The sequence below is a fragment of the Oculina patagonica genome, chromosome 9, assembly GCF_052425735.1.
Source record: "Oculina patagonica isolate OP01 chromosome 9, crgOcupat, whole genome shotgun sequence".
NCBI classification, from domain to species: domain Eukaryota; kingdom Metazoa; phylum Cnidaria; class Anthozoa; order Scleractinia; family Oculinidae; genus Oculina; species Oculina patagonica.
Genome location: NC_135766.1, coordinates 32,190,649 through 32,210,085, shown reverse-complemented (window position 1 = coordinate 32,210,085; position 19,437 = coordinate 32,190,649). Strand labels below are relative to the sequence as shown.

The following is a 19,437-nucleotide window of genomic DNA, read 5'->3' as shown; positions in this document are numbered from 1 at the left end:
TTTTACTAGATTCACTTTCCACTCCATAAGCAGGTTTACTCTGATACACATAACGCATCCTGTTTGGTTTCAATCGCTGTGCTCAGTTCGAGGGCGATAGAAGAAGTGACTAGTATTTCCAGTCAAAACTCACATGAAAATCAGATGAAAAAAAAAAACATTGTCAATTTCTGTTTGGTAGTTTTGGGGTCCCAATCATAAACTTTCGCACCAGAAAGCCCCAGAAAGTATTCGATGTAAAGGAAATTGAAGAGAGCTGACTGAGCGTGGTTCTTGATTTGACGTCACACGCTCGCTCTCCCCAGATCGCGAGATCGTGAACCAAACGGAGCTGGACTTCAAACGGGCAGAGAAAATCGAGGATTTAACCAAATCAGATAATTTTTGCGCAGAAATACTCAGCGAAATATGGTTTTGTACCTAAGGTCGCGGGGGATACCAACAACATGAATAAATTCATGAAGGGAAATTTTGCTTGTCCTGCATCTTTTAAAACGCTTATTTCTCAGCTGTTGTGGGTGCGATTAAGCTCAAAGTTTAAAGAGACATAAAGAAATGATGAAAGATTGTGAATGTTAAAGTTTGCCAGTAAGTTTTGGCGGTTTAAGTGCGCAAATTTGAATTTAATGTCTTCTACCTTTTTCTAAAAGCGCTCTTTTAAAATTCCGCTTCTGTTATGACACACTACAGTATTCATAGTTTACCTATCTGCAGTGGCAAGGCATGAAGTTCTGTATCCGTGCTGTATTCTCTGCCACAAAATTGTCGGAAAAGTCCAAACTTTGAGATTTCCGAAGGTGTTTCGACCTAAATACGATCATTTTGCCAAGGAGAGATGTAATTAAATTATGGTAATTATATTCCACGCTTTTATGGTGAGAACAATGCGTTTTTAAAAAGGACACGATTGTTTATGCCGAATATTTTTCGATTACTCTGAGTTGCAGAAATATTCAAATTTAAATGAAAATAAGATCAAAGACTTCCTGCAATCTATATGAACGTATATTGCTAAGTGTTGTTTTAAATTGGTTAAAATATCAAAGAAACAGGGACTTTTTTTACAAATCACGCGCATGTGCCCATATTTTTGTCCAGTCATAAATATCTCGATTTCAGTCGTTGCACTTCGTGCATACGCTTTAAATAAATGCATAATGATGAGCCTAAGGTGTCCCCCGCGACCTTAAGCCAAACAAAAAAATTTAGGTGCACTTTAACCAAAATCACGGTTTAGGTATTTGAAAGATGTCCAGGTAAAAAGAAAAAAAGGGTCTGTCCCACATCAATTAAGCACTCTCCCTAAACTAAAACATTTCATAAATGCCTGGAAGCAAACTCGAATTTGTAACGTACTGTTACAGTAGTCTGGCCTGCAGTCAAAACGATTACTTTTTAGTTTGTAAGTGTTTATTTCTTCGAGATTGTTTGCGTTTGCCAAAGTATAGACATCGCCTCATCTTATTGACAACAACTACAACAAAAATATCTTCAAGAGAAATCTAGTTTTCCAGGCAAAAGTTTAACTTCCTTTAATTGACACGATCAGACAACCAGAATGTTGTAAGTGTTCCTGATTACATAAAAAGTCTTGTAGAATTTTCACTTTGTTAATATCTGACCATGGGTAGACTTAATTGCCACGCTAATGGGTCAATAAAGGTTTCATTGGGGCTTATAGGCTGCAGATATTAACGTTGAACTGTGTACGGAACATGTTACTTCTCGTATAGCTGCGAAATCAGTGAAAAGTCTCTCGCAATTCTCGAACAATCAAATCATTTTTTTAGACAGTAATCCATTGTTTTTGGATTGTCGAAAATCTCTTTGGCCAGTTTTCTGTAGACTCGTGCCTGATCTGCCTTCATTTCTCTGAAAGCATCTCCAAGTATGGTAAGTTATACTTAATCTATCATAAATTCTAAGGAATGTTGCCATCAAATGGTATTATAACCATCAAGTTTGTGAACCATTGTTTTTGTTGTATTTAAAAAGCATAAGGCACTATTTTTCAAACACTGTGACGTTTCATTCCAAACTTCAAAGATTGCGACTTTTTCTTTGACGCTCACTAGATTAATTTTATTTAATCTAGTTATTAAAATAACTAAGGTATACACGATCTAAAATCAGTCAAATGAGTTCTTTCTTTCTTTTAACTTGCTGGGATCTGGTAGCTTTGTAAAGCAGCTGTAATGCCAAGCTTTTATCCTTACGCCAGACCATAACACTTGAGTTTTCCTAATGTATGATATCCTTCTTCTTGTGGGTCACCTATGTCTCCCAGTCTGATTTGTGTCACAGGCAGAGCAGACTTGTCTGTCAACAGACCACTGTCCTCTCTCCAGCCACTATCACTGCGATCATTGTAGCAGTTGCACTTATTCCCATTGGAACAGGAGTTTGTTACCCCGCATGCGCACATATCGTGATGGCCTGTTGCTCCGCCCCAGTAGTTCATCCGTGTTCCATCACGTGACACCCACCAAGCATAATTGCGCTCAATAAATAATACGTCATTGTTGCACTCAAACTTGATAAACTGTTCACAGTTCTGTGAGACTCGAGTAAGTGCTGCTAGCTGAGCGGTGCTGACTCCAGTGTATCGCACATCTTTACTGTAACATCCTGCAGGTTCACATAAAGAAGGACCAACATGAGTTCTGCTCTCACTGTCGTGACTTATGACTGTCACACCAACTCCGCTCTTGTCACTCATGTCACAGTACACACTGAACGGAGTCACGCCTCCTTTGCCATCAGGGTCAATCAAGTAATTACCCGAAGAGCTTCCACCGCGAGCCGATTTCACGCTGCTGCAGGACATAAGTGTGTCGAACACCTCAAGAACAGATGTTGCCTCGATAGATCGCTGAGAATTTTTTGCCACGCATGAATAATTCCCGGCATCACTCGTGGAAACATTTTGAAGAAGTAAAGTTCCGTTTGGGTAAACAACATGATTCTGGGGGAGATTTTGGCCCGCTCTTTTCCAACTGATATTCAATGAACCCTGAGCTGTACAATGCAGTATTACATTACTGTAAAGGGGTGCAACAACTCTCACTGGTGGAGTTAAGTTAAATTTGAGTTCATCAGTCACTGTCACTTGTGCAACAGCAGAATCCTCTCCAAGGAGATTCGTTGCCCTGCATGCGTAAGCCCCGCCATCTACTTTTGTTATATTGCGTATGGTCAGAGTTCCATTAACAACTGTAGTCTTCCCTTTTGGCAAATGACTGAAAGCTTTTCGCCACGTGACTGTTGGTGTCGGCTGACCAGAAGCTTGGCAGACAAGGCTCACGTTCTCTCCCACTTCAACGGTGACAGATGATGGCTTTTGAGTGATCACTGCACCAACTAGAAACGAAAAACAACAAGTAATAAAGAGGTAATCGTTTAACTAGAAGAAATAAGCATTTGAGAGAACTTGACAGATTTTGGACTCTCGTCATAGCTACATGTTGACCGGACAGACGAAATTCTAATAGATCGCTTTCTTCTAGCTAACAACTGTACGGTCATGTTACTAATGCCAAATACAAACAATATGGCATCGCCATACAAGGGTCTGTAAATTTGCGTAAAACACCTTGACGAATATCTGAAGCGTGGGACAACGCATGCACCTACTATTTGGCGTAATGACTTCTTTATTTATATCCTATGATATCCCATTTTCTTGGCTTTATTCACGGATTCTGTATCCGACGGAACCTGGTCTCGAAGACGCCATTGTTGCCTCGAAATTACAATTAAATTTTTGCGACGGTGGAAAGACCTCGAGCCCACCCCCTACCCCGCTCATTCCCAACCCTGCGGGCCCCCTAAGACGTTCTTCCATGCACAACGAAACTGATTCTGCACTGAGTAAAAAGCCTAAGCCTACTCTAAAAGATGACATATTTATTTGTTGGTTGTGACGTCATATGACGTCATTGGAGCCGGTATATTAAATCCGCCAGCTTTGATTTCACCATTTTTCAGAAAGTCAAAAAAAGAAAATTGATACAAAACCAATCCAGAATCTTTTAACACTCGAAGAGAAATTTCGCATCTCTGCGCAGACATGTCATATACTTTATTTATTATATGGCAAAGCCAGTCTTAGGTAAATCCGAGCGTTCTGATTGGTTCTTTCTTGGCGGAATTTTGCCATACGGAACGTTTCCATGAAAACGGTCCAAGCCGTGTATCTTTTCGAAAGCTGGCAAGTTCAAATTTACAACTAAACCTGCGAAAAGAAACCGGGTACATACTCTTATTTTTCACAAAGAAACTACCAAACATATTGATATTTTACAGAGCTCACAACATGGACGAAGAAAACGATTATTCACCAAGCGAATTTCAACCAAATTATCCGAACCGAAAAACCAGGAAAATTCTGATGTGGAAACTGAAACAGGCATCGCCGAAAGCCAGGAGGCCATAGACGACTTTATAAACGAACAGAAAAGTATAAACACAAATTACAAGACGGCTACTAAAATGAAAGCTTTTCTCCGCTAACATTGAAGGTACGTGACTGGTAATGGATGAAAATGAAAGAATTGAAAGCCTACCTACTTCCCAGCTTGACCAACTTTCCGACCAAATGAGGCCAAATTTTTTTTACGCAGCGAATTTTTTATAAACACACGCAGCAAAAAAATGGAGAAGAGTACGAGCCAGCAGCAGTTTCCAGTTTTTAGCGAAGCATATACAGTGATACCTGAGAAGAAATATCCAATATACTCAACGACACTCAGATATTTGATTAATCGAGAAGAGTACTAGCTGCGAAGTGCCAGTCACTAGTTCACAAGTACAGCAAAGGAAGGAAGCCGCAAGCCGCTCAGGCGATTGATGAAGACGACGAAGTCGAAGATGCTCTTTTTGAAGCGGGATAATTAAGCGACTCCAATCCAGTGGGCACTTGATAGAACTTTCCGGTGTATTTTTTTTTTAAATTAACCTTACATTTTGGTCAGAAGTTCGGTCTGTTCGGTTACGAGCCAGAGACGAAAGCCGAAAGTTAAGCTGGGGATAACAAATTCAACAGGAGAATGATGGCCATCAAACTTCAGTTTGGTTAGCCGAGCGGCCTCCTTACTTTCAGTGATGTTTGTTCCAGTTTCTACATCAGAACTTCCCCGATCTTTAGAATGATAAAATCCACTTGGTGAATATTCGTCTTCTTCGTCACGATCAATAAATTTGTTTTCAAACTCATAGTAGCGACCGTGGTAGCTTGTTCTATCTGAGTTGCTCGCGTTATCATAAGCACGTTACGGAGAAAGCCCTTGGAATGCAAATAACCGGAAATGCTTTTTTAACAGAAAATAAACTAGCATTGCTCGAGTGTCATATAATAAACTACTTACTAACCAAGCTTGCTCGAGCCGTACTAGGGAATATTAGCCCTCGGTCGTTTTTGTACGGACACGCTACGCTCGGTCCGTACTGTCACGACCTCGGGCCAATATTCCCCAGTACGGCCCTCGCGCTCAGTTAGTAAAAGTTTAATATGTACTAATTAAAGGTAATTAAACGTTAAAAACGTTTTATACATGTATATTACCTCCACAGAGAGAGCCATTCTTAACGAAACCCTCATTGCACTGGCAGGTGTATGACCCATTGGTGTTTTTGCATGTAGAGTAGGCAATGGCTTCACATGGGTCGACCGGTGCAGCACACTCGTCGATATCTGACAGGAAGAATGAGATATGACTGATATTCACCTCTGTCATATACTACTCGCGGGATATGTAATGGTTACATTTGATAAAAGCTGTGATAGAGTACGTGAGGTATGTATGCATGTTTTACAGGCGGATTTGCATCCTGAGGAGTTTACAGGAGCTATGGGCCTATGCTCATAACATACATAACCTTTTATAAAATAATGACATGTAAAGTTTCTCTTAACATGCATAACATAACATACATAAAAGTACAATTGAGGAATTTCTTAGGACAAGAGTAGGAGGGGGGGGGGGGGGGGCAGTAGACAGTGGGAAGTGGGAACTTGGATCTAATTAGTGATATTAATTTCCTTTTTAGTGGGAACATCGACTTACTATTAATTAACTTCATGACAATTTACGAGTTTCAGCCTCTGGTGTGGAGGCACACAACTTCAGCTATACGAGTTCTTCAGTGTTAGGGGAGCTCGGTGAAGACAAACAAAAGCAAGAAACTGTATGGAATTACTCTAGAACAATGAGTTTGTTATTCATAGCGCCCTTGCTCGCGAAAGCTACATACTGGGGTGCTTTTTTCTATACTTTTTAGGAAAACTGATAATTTTAAATTGGCACTATCATGCAGTCTTACCTTTTTTGCAGGTGAATCGGTGGCAATCTGTGCAATTGACATCGTTCCATTCGTACTTATGGTTTTGAAGGAAACCAAGAGTATGAACACAGTCCTCATTGTGAAAGTTGTTTGGTTGGTGTTTTGCCCAGTAATGGAAGTCAAACGGTGTTCCGTCGCTCCACACGAATGTTCCTTCAGTACTGATATCAGAGAGGCCCAACCAAGAGTGTTCACCGCCGTGTAAACTTTGTATGTATACATTTTCTTCCTGACTGTGAACACTGGGGAGATTGGCTCCTAGTTTGGCACATGTCCTCTGACTGCTGCTCCACGAATCACAGAAAGATACTTTTCTGTAGCAATATCCATTGAAATAGGACCAGCCATCCTGGCAAATATCTGTAGAAACATGTGTAAAAGAAAATAAAGTTGCCTATCTAAAAGAAAGAGATGAGTATCTCAGCCCTTCCCTTTAAAAAGATATTTGGTTGTCGCTTCTCATTGAGATGGTATACTAGTCCCTAACACTTTTACGTGGTCAGCATTTTTGTGAAGATAGCCAAGCAAGAGTCTCGGAACCACCCAATTTGCATATCCCGACCTGATCTCACTGGCCCAATACCTTTTTATACCGCTGCTTCTTTACAAAGGTCATCTCTCCAAGTGTTTCATTTGATGGGCATCAATAAATAACAGGGGTACCAATTTATGCCAACGAACGAAGAGTTATCATTCAAAATTACTGCCTACCTGACAGTACTGCATATGACACGTTCAGTGGATCAAAGCGTTTCACAAACAGCTCCTTGACGCAAATCCGAAATCCAGAGTTTGTGACAAACTACAATAAAAGCACAGAAATAATTATAACACGAAACGGCGACACGAAAATGCAAAGCAGTGCATCGAAACACAAAATAACAAAAAGGGGGGAAGGGGCGATATGAAGCTTTAAGGATTACCTCAATCCAACTTACGATCCCGTTGCATTCTGCTGCTGCATTTCCGCCACTGGTAGAATGTTTGGCAGTTAACAACACAGTTGGGGATTTGCTGTAGTTACGAAAGAAGCTCACATCCTGTCAGGTGAAACAATCAATAAGGGTTAATTAATAATTGTGTAAGGTTAATTATACCGCATATGGAAACCTTTTCTCCGTCTTAACATTACTGCATATGACTATACAAAGTTATGGCGTTTGTGTACCCCTAAACATTCCCGTGTAATTTGAAACGTCATCCAATGAGCTTTGTGACATTACCAACACGCTGTAAAACTGTGAGAAAATTACCTGTTTTAATTACAAGGTAAAAAAAAAACACAAAATAAAGTAAGTAACAATTAGAAATGCCCATCACGATCGCTAAATTAAAAAAAAAATCGATGATAATTTTATACAGAAAAAAAACTAGCTTCATGACGTTGCTGCCGATAAAAAAACCATTACACTCATAAGGGAAAGATATATTTGCGTACCAACATTTAATACTCAAAGAAATGCAAACACATTGACTACAGGGAACGCCGCGAATATAATTGAAAACAAAAGAGGATGTTCTGAGAAAAGAACCCCCCCCCCCCCACCCCCCCCATACAAGGGCCTGGCTCTACGATAATTTTTTGAAATCTTGCATTTAATCTCCAGTCCCCAACCAAGCTGTTTTGAAAAAGCAAACTTATTGGTCAATTCGAGTGACGTAATATACTGCATAGCTTCGACTAGATGATCTTTTATCTCGTGTGCTCGAGCGAGGTCGAAGCCTCGATTAGAAGCAGCCAAACATAACTTGCGTCAGCATGACGCCAGATTATTAATAGATTTAAAAATATATCATGATGCACAGGATATCTTTAATTTATATCATCCTCATTTGATGAAACCACACTTCAAAATACTTACTTGGCAAAACGCAAAGTTATTTCTCTCTGGTGGCAAAGCGTTATTTTGAAAGCTAACATCATTGTGTTCCGAAAACAGTGGTCTATGGAGGGACTCGAACGCTAGCCAGCTCTGTAACAACATGAAAATATATGATGTCAATATAAAAAAAGTACTTCATTGTGAGACTAGCGATTTATTACAATTGAATCATGTATGAACAATAGAACTGTGAAATAAGTTTTATCTGACGCCTGTCATCATGAATTTTTTCCAGCTATAACAATACAAAAACCCTGTTGAATATTAGGGCGCAGTGTTGTTAGGGCGCTGTCCTCTTGCAATCCAGAGTTCCCAAGTTCAAATCTTCTCCCCTGCGCGTGCCACAATATGATTTCTGTTCGTTTTTTTTGTGAGTTCAACTCAATGTTTTTGTTTGGGATGCAATTTTTCTGATAAGCATTTCCTTTTAGCTTAGTACTTGCAAGATTGTTTTTCTTTTTTGCCAAGATAACCCTCTGTGACCATTTTTTTACACCATCCATATTTAGCAGGCGAGGCTTGCTTAATTGTTTTCCCGCGCTTTCTTGTGCAATATTTCTTTATTTCAAAATTCCCCAGCCCCAGCCCTTTAAGAAATAAATTGTCAACAAGCCAATCTTTGTGTCAAGTTGCTTATGCGCAAGGTTCCGGTCTCTGTCGAGCTTAATGTAATTACATAACTTTTTTGACGTAGGAACGATTTCTCAGTTTCTTGTCACGCTTTCAAATGCTTTATGCAGCAGTTTTTAGCTCCAGTAAGTAACGGAATAGGCGCGCAATTTGAAGAAGATTTGCAAAACAATCGGCCAAGCTTACTCTATTAAACAAAGTAAAAACAGAATTAACACTCCTTTATCTGGTCTAGGTCGGTCCGTACAGAGAAAAATATGTCAGAGAACTTGAGTACGGCACGAGGCCAAACTCGAGACCTCTGGTGAAGTTTTTTGCTATACGGACCTTCCGTCAAGCAAATAACATTTAATTATTTTGTTCCAGTAATGTTCTCGCAAATCAGAGATATCAACAAAACATAATTTTTAAAATTTAATGATACCTACCACTGAGATATCGTTATGAACCCCTGCAAAGTTTTGAAGCTCCCGGAGACAAATCTTAAAGGAGCTTGCTGAGACATCTTCCAGCCAGACACTGGTAGCATCGTGCTTAAGCCGAGACCGGCGGTGTTCAGCTGTAGCAAATATTGTTGGTGAACTGGAATACTTTCCCTGAGAAAACGGTAATAAGAGTAGAGTACTTTAATTTGGGAAGTGTAACTGTCTTTTTCTTTGCTTCAAAACAACAAAATTATCGTATGTTTAGATGTATTTAGGTGATGGACTAAAAACTACCCACCTTAGGAAAAGTGACCGTCTGACAGCTAGTTCCTGTCCACCAGCGAGAAAACATTTCCTCGCCTGCCACTCCACCAGACGGAGAGCCTTGATAAGCGACCCAATCTATTGTGGCGAAGCTATCTGAGGGGTAGTCGTTCCTACCAGCTCGAGTAACACAGGCTGTAAACTGAGTGCTGTTAACGCTTTCGACCCATGGTGTAGTGGCCTCATGCACGAAGGCGGAGTCAGAGTAGTTGATGTGGTTAACCGTAAGCTGTATGTATATTTTCTGGTGAGGGTAAAATATGAACGGCTCAAATCTGATGACTTCACACTGATCCTCTGCCCAGGATGGGACGTTTTGAAAAGTATGTCTTCCTTTCTGAAGTGGAAAACCTATAAATGGATGATAGCAATTAAAACCTTTTGTTTGAAAACCAAAACAGCTCTTATAATAGCTTTGAGCTTTTGATGAATGCCGAACCAAAGAAATACATGTCTTTTAAGTACCCATTTTAGGCCAGTCAGTCGTTAAGTCAGGCAGGCAATCAATTCCGCCAGACTGTCAATCAGCCAGCTAGCCAGCCAGTCCGTCGGTAAGTCAGTCAGTCCTTCAGTCATTCAGTGAGTGGGTGAGTGAGTGAGTCAGTCAGTCAGTCAGTCAGCCATCCAGCCATCCAGCCATTCAGACACACAGTCGGTAAGTCATTCATTCATTCATTCATTCATTATGTGTGCGAAATTTGGGGACCAGAACTATTGTCATATAAAACGCACTTCGATAAAAGCACAATTGAACAAGTCCACATCAAGTTCTGTAAACAAACGTTAAACGTCCCATGGTATACAGAAAACATTGCTTGCAGGGCAGAACTTGGGCGTTATCCTTTAATCATTGACATAAAAACGTCAATCTTCAGCTATTGGCAAAGACTGAAGTATTGTTGTAATAACGTTTTGTTAAGTGAGGCATTTCAATATGCAACAACATCTACAACATTTTTTGATGTTGCAACTAACGAAGAAATGCATCAAGAAACAGAACCGATAACCCGGCAACACATCAAGAACGGTCGATTAACCATGAGGAAAACCCTCCGAAATAAGTATTTACAAAACTGGCTGGGCACCCAGAATAGTTCATCGTCAACTTCAAGAGAAAAATTTACACACAAGGAAGTTAAAAAGAGCTATGAATTTGAGAATTACCTAACAACAGTTAAAAACCCAGCGCACAGAATAAGCCTGACAAAGCTTAGATTAGGATGTCATACATTACGAATACAGACTGGAAAGTATGAAAATAAAGGAGCATCAATCCCAGTAGAGCAAAGAACATGCTTGGTATGTAAACAAAATTGCGTAGAAGACGAAAAGAATTTTTTGATGTGTTGCCAGGGATTTACAACCATAAGACATGAATTATGTTCTCACATTTCTAAGGTTGATGTAAGGTACATATATTTAAGTGAGAACGAGAGGATTAAGTACCTACTTAGAGCTGACAATGAACATACATCAAAAGTAGTAGGTAAATATATACATTCAATGTTTCAAAAAAGGAAAGAGCTTCTTAACTTACAAGCACAATGAACATTATAATTTATTTAATTTTTACATATATTGACATTATGAATTGTATAAGAATCAAATTTTTGTTATTTCTTAAATGTATTAGTAAATGTTAAAACCTTTGTTGTAAACAGACCAATACCTCCCTTTGGAGAGTAAGGCGCAATAAAGATATACTATTACTACTATTACTACTATTATTCATTCATTCATTCATTCATTCATTCATTCATTCATTCAGTCAGTCAGTTAGTCAGTCAGTCAGTGGATAAATCCGTCAAGCCGCCAGTCATCCTGTCAGTCAGTCAGCTAGTCACCCAGCCAGTCAGTCAGTCAGTTAGTCTGTCAGTCAGCCATACAGCCAGTCGGTAGGTCAGTCAGTCAATCAGTCATTCATTCATACATACATTCAGTCAGTCAAACAGCCTTCTCTGCAACCATCCATCCTACCCGCTCCTTTCATTAAGTCAGTCAGTCAAGTAACCAGTCAGTTAGTCAGGCAGGAAGACAGGAAGTCAGTTAATCAAACAGCCTTCCCTGCAGCCATCAATCCAGCCAGCTAGCATACCTGCTTGCCCCTCAGTCAGTCAGTTGGTCAGTCTGTCTCTCAGTTACTCAGTCATAAGTCAGTCAGTTACTCAGTCAGTTAGTCACCCAGACAGTCAGTCAATTAATTAGTCAGCCAGTTAGTCAGTCATTCAGGGAGGAATTAAGTCCGTTCGTCAGTAAGTCAGTCAGTCAATCAGCCAGTCAGTCAGTCAGTCAGACCAACAGCCCACCAGTCAGCCAGCCAGCCTCCCCACCACTCTTAATTAAGTCAGCTAGCCAGTCAGTCAGTCAGTCAGTTGGTCAGTCAGTCAAACAGCCATGCCGGCAAATGGGCTGCCCAACAGCCAGCCAGCATACATGCCTCTCCTTCAGTCAGCTATCCAGTTAGTCAGTCAGTCAGTCAGTCAGTCAGTCAGTTAGTCAGTCAGTCAGTCAGACAGTCAGTCAGTCAGTCAGACAGTCAGTCAGTCAGTCAGTCAGTCAGTCACTCTGTCAGTCAACCCGCCAGTCATTCAGCCAGCCAGTCAATCAGTTGGTTCGTCTGTCTGTCTGTCTGTCTGTCAGCCAGCCAGCCATTCAGCCAGTCAGTCCGTCAGTCAGTCAGTCGATCAGTCTGTCAGTCAGTCAATCAGTCGGACAGACACTCAAACAGTCCGGCAGCCAGTCAGTCAGTCAGTCAGGTTGTCAGTCAATCAGTTAGTCGGCCAGCATACCTGCCTTTTATTCAGTACGCTAGCCAGTCAGTAAGCTATTAAGTCAGTCAGTCAGTCGGTCGGTCAGTCAGTCAGTCAGATAGCTAGTCCTGCAGGCAACCAGGTAGGAAGACAGAGAGATAGACATTTAGTCAGTCAGTCAGTCAGTCAGTCAGTGAGTCAGCCTCTGTATTCTTTTTAAATCCGTTTCCTGGAAAGAAATGTTATCAAAACTTAAGCCATATCTAAATAAATACCTGTACAGCTTCCAGGATGATAGTCAGTGTAATTTCCATTTGTTCTGCAAATTTCTTGTCTTAGCAAGCATAAGTTTTTGAATGTGCGACCGTTGGAAGCGCAGACCTGTTCTTCGTATGAAGGGCAGCTGTCTTCACAAACACAAGTAAACTGGTGCGGAGACAAGGCTACACAGTGACTGTGATACTTGCAGCTTGCGTTTGTACAAGGATCGAGATCTGAAAATGGACAATAAAAAAGGCTGGTTATAAATTAATGTTCATGAAAGGACTAACAAATGACTAAACCATTCCGGAGGATGGGACTGAACTATGATTGATGCTTCCATCTTATCAAACTTCATCAATATTGAGTAATATACTGAGGGTTAACCCTTTAACTACCAATCGTACAAATTTGTATGATTGGACACTCTTGGAGTCAAAACCTTCCGGAGTTCTGTGATAAGGTCCTAGGACTGTTTCAGAGAGATTACGTGAGGTTTAAGGTGTGATTCAGTTTTTGAGTAGATTTCGAGCGATTTGCTTCAGTTTCTGCTTGGAAGTCGGTGTGTTTTACATCTATAATGAGTCGAAAGGCCTTATGCTCTTTGATGGATCTTTACAAGAATTTGCAGCTTGCGGTTTTGAAGACAAATGTCCGAAGGAAAGTAAACAAGTTCGTTCGAGTGATTCTTATAGTGACAAAACTGCAGCAAATAACAAAGAAGTGTCCATCATTGGAGAACCACAACAGACGTAGAGAGTATCTGCTTGAGTAATTTTTTTTTGTAATATTTCTATGTTACTTGTTATACCTCCAATAACCAGATAATCCACGATGACATTGCTTCTCTGTCCATCGTATCCTGCGTTGTCTTTGATGCACACTCTAAAGTGAGTGTTTGTTACTTCCTTTGAAGGTAGTTAAAAATGAAAATGTTAAAAATAAGTTTTTCCTAGCATAGGTTGGACCTAGGAAATGGAAGGTGTACAATTGTTAGGATATAATAAGAAATGCACAATTTCATATTTGCGCACGCATTTTTGTTACTATAAATAATTTGATTTGATTTTGCTTTCTCTTTCATCCTTTTCTAATTCGTTTTCAAAAGTTCTATTCGCTTTCATTTCTCTCCATTCTAGTTTTACTATCCTCTGTCTTTGAGCAAAACATGACTAAAAACGAGAAACGAACTAAAAACAACAGTTGTTGGCCAAATCTGCTACCGATTTTGCAAGACTCTTTCACTGCATGTTAAGAATCTCCAGTGGATAACAGCTATCGATCATTCACTCTTCTTGGATTCACTCTTCTCCCCCCCCCCCCCCCCCCCCCCCGCCTTTGTACGTCCGATGGTCAAACTGTTAAAGTTGATGATAAAATGTGTTTACCTCAAGCCAACCGTTTAAAGGACCTTCCACTGGACACGCTATGTTGGCATTGTTGCTGCCTCCATTAAGAACAGTTGTGAGTACCACTGGTGCGGTGTAAAAAGGGCTTGCAAAGCTGACATTCTGTAAGAAAAGCGTTAAAATGTAAGTTGTGACACAAATATGATTTTTTCTAAGTCGAAGTCCAAATTTAGACTACCTTTCAACAAGGTAACATAATAAAAATCACTCCTTTTTGACAATTGTTGTTAGGTAGTTGATAAAGACAACATTTAGAACAAGGTCAAATTTACTTTCTTCGTTATAAACTTGCAAGAGTTCAAGGTGTTGATACATACTTTGCATAGAGCATAATTGTTTTCTGCAGTAGGTAGCTCGTTTTTAGAAAAGACAATTTTCGAGGACTCTTTAGCTTTCCATGCCGAAGGGTACATCTCATATGCCATCCAGTTCTAAGGACAAAAAAGAAAAAAAAAATGGCTCAGACATTTTAACATTCCTTTTACCAGAATTCAACATTCAACTATTCTAGTCACACACTGCTTTTGAAATATCCATCAGCTTTAGTACCCTTGGCTTTGAAGTATCCACGAGCTGAGATTACGTTTTATGGGAAAAAATCGTTTTGAGATTACACAAGTCAGATCAATAATCGATCTTAGATAAACATGATTAACTATAACTTACCACCATAATATTACTGTGAGATCCATCAAATGTTCTTGACTCTTGCAAACAAACTTCAAACTGGCTTGTGGAAACGTTTGCTATCCAAACACTCATGGCATCATGCTTTTGGTTTGGAGTGCCGTGTTTCACAGTGACGTGAAGCTTTGGTGACAATGAAAAGGTCTAAAATAAAAGAAAAAGTGGACTTTAATTTGATATTAAAAACTTTGGCTGCCACTTTTTTTGTTAGCATAGACGTATTCCTCTTGCTAGCATTTAAAATAAACATTGAATGTGTGCGTGATTTGTCTTTGATAGATTTATTATTGACAGTGGCTTGCTACCTGTCGATGTGGTTAACAAGAACATGTAAAGCATGTGTGCCAAATTGTCATTACTAGTGAGGTATATAAACAAACTTCTAATTGGTTTGCGTGTAAAAGATATAGTAGACGTCTATAGGAAAGCTAATTTGATAGTTCTTTGCGTTGATGGGTTTGCTAGGGCGATAACGTGATGCGTAGAATAATCTTTTCAAAAATACTGCATTGTGCATAAGCGATGGCCCAAAGATACCATAAGGCATGTCTCGTTACTTATCGCATGCACTTCAGAATATTAGACTGAAATCCCTTTAACAGTAATGTCTTCATTATATGTTCTAGTAAAGGTTGCTGACCCAAAATATACTCAAAACATCAACACACCTGAGGAAATGACACTCGCTTGCATTTTGATCCAGTAGTAAAAAGACTAAAGCTGGCCTCTCCATGATGCACTCCTGATTGAGGACCTTGGAATGCGAACCAATCGATGGTGGTGTTTCCTCCATTACCCTGACCACCTTGCACAAGACAGGCTTTGAAACCGCTTGTTGTCACATCTTCCACCCAAATAAAAGCCGTATCATGGACTCCTGATGATTCATTTCCATGATTCAGTGAAGCAAATACTCGGACGGGAGTTCCACTGGAAAAACTGTTGCTGAATGACACATAGTCGCAATAGAAATCATCGTTTCCCACCTGCTGAATGTCAACTTTCCCTATCTGAGCGCCTAAAAAGAGTAAAAAATATGGCGTATGTGATTAGTGAGATCTGACCTAGAGTAAATCACTTATAAATGCTGTACAAACTTTTGATACCAAAACCGCGCAAAGAAAATAACATTGCACAGGCGCATTTCAATTCATTCTGAAAGGGCTTTGTCACGGATTTTAACAGATTTTGTAACAGCCAAAATTTATGTTTCTGTCGCAGGAAACCTAAACATAATAGTCCATTTAAAAAACCCCTGCTATATTAGAGCACTGAAACTGTTAACAATCGTCTTTGGCTGTGGATGACTCGGATGGAAATTGATAACAACTTGAAAAGTTAAGGCTTAACTTGGCTAACGTGACGTAGCCCCTTTAAAAACAAGACGAATTGACTGAGTTCCGCTCGCAGTTCACTTTATTTGCAACATCGATCGCGACTTGTAATGACACTTTGACCTAATAACAACAACCTGACAACAAAAACTGTAACGAAAGCGAACCGAGTAACGATAATAATTATTGAACAGAAAAATTGAGAGAAATCGCAGAGTTAATCAAGGGAAACCTCTCTTGATAAATATTATCGTAAGACTCATGAAATCAATAAATAAAATTATTGGGATTCAACTGTAAATTAGCCCTTATATATAGACGACATTAACGCTACATTGACTTTTCTATTCCATGCCAAAAAGAATTAGACAAAGCAGAGTTGAACAAGTACATACATCTTTGTTTTTTTTCCTTTCATTCGTGACTTGAGGCGTGACGCGTGTTTCTGTTTCTGATAAGTGTTTATCGAAGGAAATCACAACCAGTTCTGACAGAAATGACTAAACACTGAGGTATCAATTAATTCTTCAAACAATGAGTGCGATGATAACTTTTCAGGTGCTTTGCGTAACACTGTCAACACATGTTTTTCAAGACGTCATCGCTCTTTAAATTATTTTGATAGCAGAAAACAGGTCGGAGCACATCAAGAACCTATTTCTGTGCGTAATGAGATGGCTATTTGCGTAATTTCAGAATTCCTTAATTGCTCATACGGGGAGATCCACCACGCGGGATAAAAAATACTACTTGTTTGTTTAAATTTCATTATCAATGTTCAAAGAAAAACAGTCGGGTTGTTTTTAACTAAGTGAAAATCTCAAATAAGTTTACTTGAAATTGGTCTGTATATAATATGAATTTAAAGCCGTCTGCTTAAATGGTGAGTCGTGCTGATTTATTAAATAAATTCAGTAACGCCCTCACAAAAAAGCTGCTTTTGTAGCGTCAATTTGTCGTAGCAGGCTAAGAAACGCTACCGCAGAGAGAGAGAGAGATTCTAGTTCAACTGAATGTTTAATCATTTTTCATTAGTTTACCGCCTGCTTCGTTGAGATCAGAATAAAAGACTGCTAAGAGCGCCAACATTCGTTTTAAAAAATCGAGTACTTGCACAGGCAGTAATTTACAACTGTAATCTTAAAATAAAGCCAGGAAGTGTGAAATCAATCCAAATTCCCGATTATGCAAATATTGGGAAGAGTTAGATCAGTCCAAAATCCGGATTGCGCAAAATATAACACTTCTTCTTAGTTCCTTACCCCCGGGTGGGGGATAGGGCCGGAAAAAACACTACAAGCACAAAAATACAGGTCAAGAACTTGTTTGAGGTGTGTAAAAATTTAGTCGTCATTTTGTATCAATGAAACAGACAAAAAAGTGTCTCTCGCACAACAAATATACCGGTACCAGTTTGACAATTGCAAAAGCAAAAATCGAATGGTTAACAACGCTATAAAATTCAGTTTCCACAATTCCCTAATATGTTCTTTCCGGCTGGTCAGACGGGCTATAATAAAACGACGAAACTAGAAAGCAATAACCCTGGAATCAAATGCAAAGCTTCATCACATAATTGGCCAAAGGGTGGTAAATTGGCCGTTAACTTCTGAAAAACAATCATGGTCTTACAATTGAACAACAGACGGAAAACGCCTCGATGGAGAAAATGACTTCAAAGGAGACCTATATGGCTGTAGAGATATCACATTCAACTATTTTAGCGCTGCATGAGACGGAAGGTTAATGGTAGTAGTAGAATTTATATCCAGACAACTTTACTCTTTTTTACCTTCTGGTCTGCATTTTTAAAAGTATTTGATATGTTACCGAAAAAGCTTGAAAGCTCGTGTCGCAAAAATAATTTCCAAGTTTCCAAAGTTAAAATTGGAGTGGTTTTTCAAAAAAGAAATAAAAAAAGAAAACGGAAAAATGTGAATACCTTTGATAGCTTCATACATTGAAAACATCCAAACCAGCAGAAACACGCCTTCTCTCACTGAGAACATCATGGCTTTGATAAGCAGGATATTCCGAAGTGGTCACCACTTCTAAGAAATGAAGACTACCTTTGAATAAAAGGTTGCCAATATTTTATGAGATTCATTAACAAGGTAAACGCCTGCGTGCACGTGTTACAGAACGTTTCAGTAGATTAAAATAACAATTTCGTATCAAAGAACAAGTAACAACATGCCGTATTGACTTTTTAAATATTTTCTTCTGGGGTTTACCTACCAGCAAGGAAGTTAAATTGGAACCTTTTTTGCTAAAAGAAAAATAATGATAAATAAAAGCAGTGCTAGCAGAAGTATCTACGTTAATTGTATATATGTTTCGCTCCCTCATTTTTAACTGTAAATAAGCATAAGCAAACGTCAAGCCTTGGTTTAGCTGGGGACCACAGGCGTTGGGTGATGGGAGTGTTTTTGTGAAAAACAAACGGCGGGAAAGTATTGAGCAATATTTCAGTACATTATCAGGTGATATTTACTTAGTTATTGTGCTAAAGAACTTCAATTACAAACTCTAAAAGGGTTAATTTGTTAAAACATGTTCGAGCCCTCGATGTTTCCGAAAGAACACCCACACATCAGCTAAAACAAAGCCAGAAGTATGATTTACCGTAACAGAAAAATAAAAATATTCTAATATAGTCTGGAATAAAATCTGGCGAACTTTCCTTTTTGAATAAGCTTAGTACTATTTTCCGCCTTCGGGCTGACGAGCAGAAAGATCAATATGGGCGTGCTGTATCAAAACAATCAGACGTTTCGGGGAAACCCCTTCACATAAGTGTTAACACTATGAAAGGGTGTCCGGAAACGACTGGCTATTTGAGTATAACGCTTAGCACTTCATCTGCATTTTTTTATGATCAGCATCATCCCCTTTGAGTGCTCACAGAAAAATCACTTTTTGTGCCTCGCTAACTGGGTGGTTATTCGTGTTGAGCGAGAACCAATGATAACGTTAATTCATGACATTGCCTACACTTGCGTGACAATAACTTCAATCATTCCTGTCTACCGAGATCGACTTTAATAACAATAGTGGCTTTTTAAGCTCGTCCTAGGTGCAAGGACTTGTGAAACTCACCAGTGATGTTAAGCAAAGAACGACCAAGACAACAATGAACCTCGGAAAAAAGCAAAAAACAAAGAAAAATTTCACGGGTTCTTACACCAAGGTTCACCTGTTCTTTATTTAGTTCATCTGAGACTTACAAATGCTCAGGTTCTTAAAACGAAAAGCGTGCGTCTGGCCATTTATCTCCTGAGAGGTCAGCAAAGGATGAAAAACCACTTATCACTGTAAATGTTTTCTTTCCAAACGCAATTAGCCGGAAGAATCCATGCGATAATGCAAGTAAGGCACTTTTCACTTATATT

General features: G+C 39.4%; 1 protein-coding gene and 1 pseudogene across 1 annotated transcript; one reads left to right on the top strand and one right to left on the bottom strand.

Annotated features, from left to right (window-relative positions):
* Window positions 1-1,489: 1,489 nt before the first annotated feature.
* On the bottom strand, window positions 1,490-19,313 carry LOC144666752 (uncharacterized). The gene is made up of 16 exons (XM_078528131.1): window positions 19,145-19,313; window positions 17,988-18,114; window positions 15,380-15,729; window positions 14,691-14,855; window positions 14,342-14,455; window positions 14,004-14,126; window positions 13,427-13,523; window positions 12,630-12,848; window positions 9,579-9,955; window positions 9,284-9,451; window positions 8,205-8,315; window positions 7,266-7,382; window positions 7,054-7,144; window positions 6,322-6,702; window positions 5,564-5,692; window positions 1,490-3,360 (listed from the first exon to the last, which is right to left on the bottom strand). The coding sequence occupies exons 2-16, from the start codon at window positions 18,055-18,057 to the stop codon at window positions 2,213-2,215; spliced, it is 3,660 nt and encodes a 1,219-aa protein (XP_078384257.1). The 5' UTR covers window positions 18,058-18,114; window positions 19,145-19,313; the 3' UTR covers window positions 1,490-2,212.
* LOC144666696 (uncharacterized) lies at window positions 4,316-4,922 on the top strand (annotated as a pseudogene).
* Window positions 19,314-19,437: the final 124 nt, after the last annotated feature.